Below are 4,415 nucleotides of genomic sequence, written 5' to 3'. Positions count from 1 at the left end.
CACACTGGGAGGATGCCTCTTGCTGCTATAGCCAGTGTTTTGTCCATGACCGCTATATGCCATCCAACATAGGCGCTGACTTGTGCTGGTCTGCCAGGTTTCAGTGTTCGTGGAGGCTTAGTACGGCCTCTGTACCAACACTCAGCCCCATACAGAAGGGACGGATATACGCAGGCCATAGTGGCCTTGCGGAGAGAGCTGGCTGGTGGTCCGTAGGCCGTGTTTGCTAGGCTGCGGATGTGATAGGCCACCTTGGCCGCCTTTGCGTTGTGTGTAGCTACGTGCTGCTTAAAGGTAAGTTTGCAGTTAAACCAGATCCCAAGCTATTAGAGGGCTGGCTGGTTTCTTAACCTACTTAGTAAGATTAGGTTAATTATAAGCTGCTTGTCCACCACACAGGGTGGCGTGTAGTTGCTCTTTTGTTAAGTGAGGTGGATCATCTCTTGTTTTTCCGGGGCAAAGGTGACCTTATTCGCTGTTCCCCATGCTCTGATCTGTCGTAGGTCTGCTGCTAGGAGCTCGACGTTCTCATCTAGAGAGTGCGAGGCCTGGTATAGGCATCTTTGCCTTCTTCCTATTACTATAGGCCTTAAACTCCTTTAGAGTAGTTAGCTGCACCCCCTTAGTAAATATTAGTGTCCCTTCTTACTGTAATTACTTTCTTTTATCCTTCCCCTACTTTCTTTACACTCTAAACTATCTCCTAATTAAACCTTAGCACTTACATGCAGATCCTGGCGATGGGCCAGTTGATCTGATCTTACATCGCTGATACTCTGTTGTACGATAACGCCCAAGCGGTCTTATGTGTACGCCGGCAGGATACTTCTCAGGTAATTTGGGATTTCCGCGGGGAACTATTTCCGGAACATAATGAGAAGTGCTATTGTCCAGCTAGCCTTCTGTTGTGAGTCCATCCTTGCCCAGATCATTGCCATGCAGACAACACCGACTTCGCGTAAGGTCTCCACAATCTGGATGATGATACTACTCTGAGGATTCCTCGCAAAGACTTTTCCTGCGACTTCCTGGTCTCCACTACGCTCTCGAAGCTCCTCGCTGACCATGCTCGCAACCAAATGGTTACGTTGCCTATCAGGACCTCGAAGCTGGTGAGAGCTTTGACATGGTGCAAGATCGTAGTGAAGCCGAGCAGCAGACAGTGGAAAGAATTGATGCGCCGCGATTCTATTCAGGATGCCATTTGTCAGCCGGGCTCACGCTGAGTCAGCTTCTTCGCTGGCGTAATTCGAATTGCAACAATATTATGAGCTAATTATTATATCCTCTCACATACGACCATAGGACGTTGAAAACAAGGCTTCCCGTTCGCTCAGCCCTATTTAAGCAACGTACCGGCGGATTAGTAGTTAGGTGGGTGACCACTAGCGAATACCCGCTGTTGTATGTTTATTGTTATTTTTTGCCTCAGATCGCAGACTTTTTGATTCGACACATGTACCGGCAAACGCGCTGCAGGATGGCACGCCTGCTACACGTGGACCATTCCTCCATTTTTGTAGTCGTGGGTTCAGCCTTGCTGTCTCGTCGCACAAGCGTACCTCGGGTCCGCTACGCGCGTAACCCCAGCCAACGCACACATGAAGCAAGAAACCGCCGCCACGCAACCGGCCGTGTCTACATCGGCTAAGCTGTATAACATCTCCGCCTGCACATCTCTACAGGTAGCACCAGAGCCCAGAAACGTGCTTCCGCCAGCCCTAAGAACAACCGAACCGCGACAACGTGGGCTGGATCCTCTGCCGTCCATTCTAGAAAGACCTCTGTCGCAGTGAGTGCAAGCAGTGCGCAAGGAATTAAGGATTGAACTGAGGTTGTATTTTTGTAAAGCTACGAACGGTACATGTAGGTAAGTGATTGTAAACAGCGCTAGCCCTTGCTGGCATCGCGCCCTCACCAAAGGTGAGTTGCGACTGCAGAGGCTGAGAAGGAGAGGTCCTAAACCGCGACACACCCCCCAGCTGGCGTAGACGCGCAGGCAGGGAGTCAACGACAGCTGACCAGGATCAGTGTATATAGATACTGTTGAGGTCGTCTCTATCAGCCTGCCGTAGGCCCTTTAGGCGCTTAGCAATATCAATAAGGCTAAGTTAGCGTACAAAGTCTGCAAATTTCTGCTTTAGCAGGATCTTTGTGAGTCCGTCAGCAGGCATATAATTAGTAGGGACCTATTTAATGTTAATTTGTGAGGCAGTAACCTCCTGTTAAATCTAGAGCTAGTAGATGTTAATATGCTTAACCTTAGTATAAAGCTTATTATGCTGCTTTATAATAATACTAACAGTTTGCTAGTTATTACACTAGATTGTAGGTGTACAGTTAAGCGTGAGGTTAATGCTAGCAAAGAAACACATCTACTCTTCTATCTATAAGGCTGTAAGGGAGAGCAAGAGTAATTTAGACTCTATAGTTAATTTTGTGACTATGCGCTAGGCTGGCGGATGGGTAGGGTAGGGTAGGGTATAGGTATAGTCACGTGATTTATGGGTAGGAACTAGGTAGGGTACATGAGGTACCCTACCCAAACGGTTTGGGTAGGGTAGCACGTGACTGGGTATAGGTATAGGTAGGGTAGCACGTGACTAGGTATAGGTATAGGTAGGGTAGCTAGGTAGGGTCTAGGAATGGGTAGTTATTAGCAAAATCTAGGTTACTACTCTAGACTTTGTACTATTGTATACTTTAGAGCATAAGTATGTGATAATAGACTGTGATAATTAATTATAGATGCTTTTTCTTCTAAGTATTGTGTATGCGAAAGAATCTACTAGTACAACCTAGGGTTAGTTGTATACAAACTAGGTTAGTAATATACCCAAACCAAACCTATACCTAGCACGTGCTACCCTACCTATACCTATACCCAGTCACGTGCTACCCTACCCTACCTATGGTCCGTGCAACCCTACCCTACCTATACCTATGGTCCGTGCGACCCTCCCCTACCTATACCTACGTCCGTGCGACCTATACCCTACCTATACCCTACCCTAGGTACATGGTACCCATCCGCCAGTCTACTATGCGCTAGACAGTTAATTTCTAGTTAATTATAAGTCCTCTAAATTTAAAGGCGTATCCCTAAGAGCTCTAGCAAGTCTTAGGCTTGTTAGCGTACAAGGCATTAGATAATCTAAAGAAGAGAGGATCGCAGTATGTAGGATTGTTAGTAAGATACTTGGCTATGTCATGCGCGCTGGCAGAGGCTTCAAGGGCAAGAGCCTTCGTGCTGAGCAGGTAGCGCTAGGTCTGGCAGATCTTTGAGATGTGAGACTGTCCTGGGTTAATAAGGTAGCAGGCAAAGACAACGTGCGTTCAGGCAACGTCAGGTCTACCCTAGACAGCGATGTATGCGAGAGAACCAACAAGCTGCTAGTAGAGCTTTGTACAAGCAGTATTAGTCTCCTTAGTAGACTGTGGCAGCCAATTCTCTGTCAGCAGGACGTCTGGAGCCTTGCCCACAGCCTTAATGCTAAATTAAGCGCACACCTTGTTAATAAAAGCGTCTTGGACTAGCTAGGTCTTGTGCAGAGCTTAGTCGCGGACAATGTGGATACTAAGAAACTAGGTAAGTTCTCCTATTACTTTAATATTGTACAGATCTACTAGATCCTTCTAAAAGGAACTATAGTAATTAGCATTTAATTAATGAAATGCTATAACAATGTTGTTAACGTAGACAAATAGGATAAGCTAGCGGCTCGTGTACAGGCATAGGAAGCCATAAACTGGCTTCAGACCTAGCTTGACAAGTTGTTAACGTAGCTCATTGTACTATAGGATTGGTGACTCCTTCAGGCCGTACAGGGCGCGGAGCACCAGCATGATCTCGCCTTTGGTATGGTGGAAGGCCTCAGGTGTTTTAGTGTATAGCTTGCGGTTGGTTTTTGCGTTCAAGAAGGCAGTAGGGACGTTGTACTACTTTAGTTCAAGATTAAAGTAATTAGCAATTATAATAAGAGCGCAAAAGTTGCAGATAGTAAGTGTAGTAGTGTACGTGTTGTGTATTAGGGCTTAGAGGTCTCCTTAGACAACAAGTTAAGCCTTAAACTATAAGAGATATCTATCTCTATCTATCTTGTAAGCAAAGACCTATATTAGCAGTAGCACCTTACTATCTATAGTAGCCTTTAATTGCTTAGTGTGTCTAAAGACGCCTTTAGCGCGTAGGTCTTGCTATTTAATTTCTATTGCATGTTGAAATTAATTGCTAAACATGTGTGTATTAAGCTGCTTCTCTAACTTTAGCAGTAGCAGTAGCTATGTCTAATAGATTTGTGGCACTTCATCTGCTGTTGTAGATATTAAGTAAATCTCTGTTAAGAATGCTCGCAGGTAATTAACAAGAGGCTTAGGTCCTAGCCTTGCAGCGTAGACCTGTACAGCAAAGTTGT

General features: G+C 45.7%; 1 pseudogene across 1 annotated transcript; it reads left to right on the top strand.

Annotated features, from left to right (window-relative positions):
• Positions 1 to 1,286: 1,286 nt before the first annotated feature.
• On the top strand, positions 1,287 to 1,651 carry M421DRAFT_409368 (annotated as a pseudogene; the record flags this gene model as incomplete). Its single annotated transcript has 1 exon — positions 1,287 to 1,651. A coding segment is annotated over one exon (365 nt), but the record flags the coding sequence as incomplete, so codon positions are not given.
• Positions 1,652 to 4,415: the final 2,764 nt, after the last annotated feature.

Source organism: Didymella exigua (genome assembly GCF_010094145.1).
Source record: "Didymella exigua CBS 183.55 unplaced genomic scaffold M421scaffold_60, whole genome shotgun sequence".
NCBI lineage: Eukaryota > Fungi > Ascomycota > Dothideomycetes > Pleosporales > Didymellaceae > Didymella > Didymella exigua.
The sequence above is the reverse complement of the archived record's forward strand: the minus strand, read 5'-3'. Positions and strand labels throughout refer to the sequence as shown.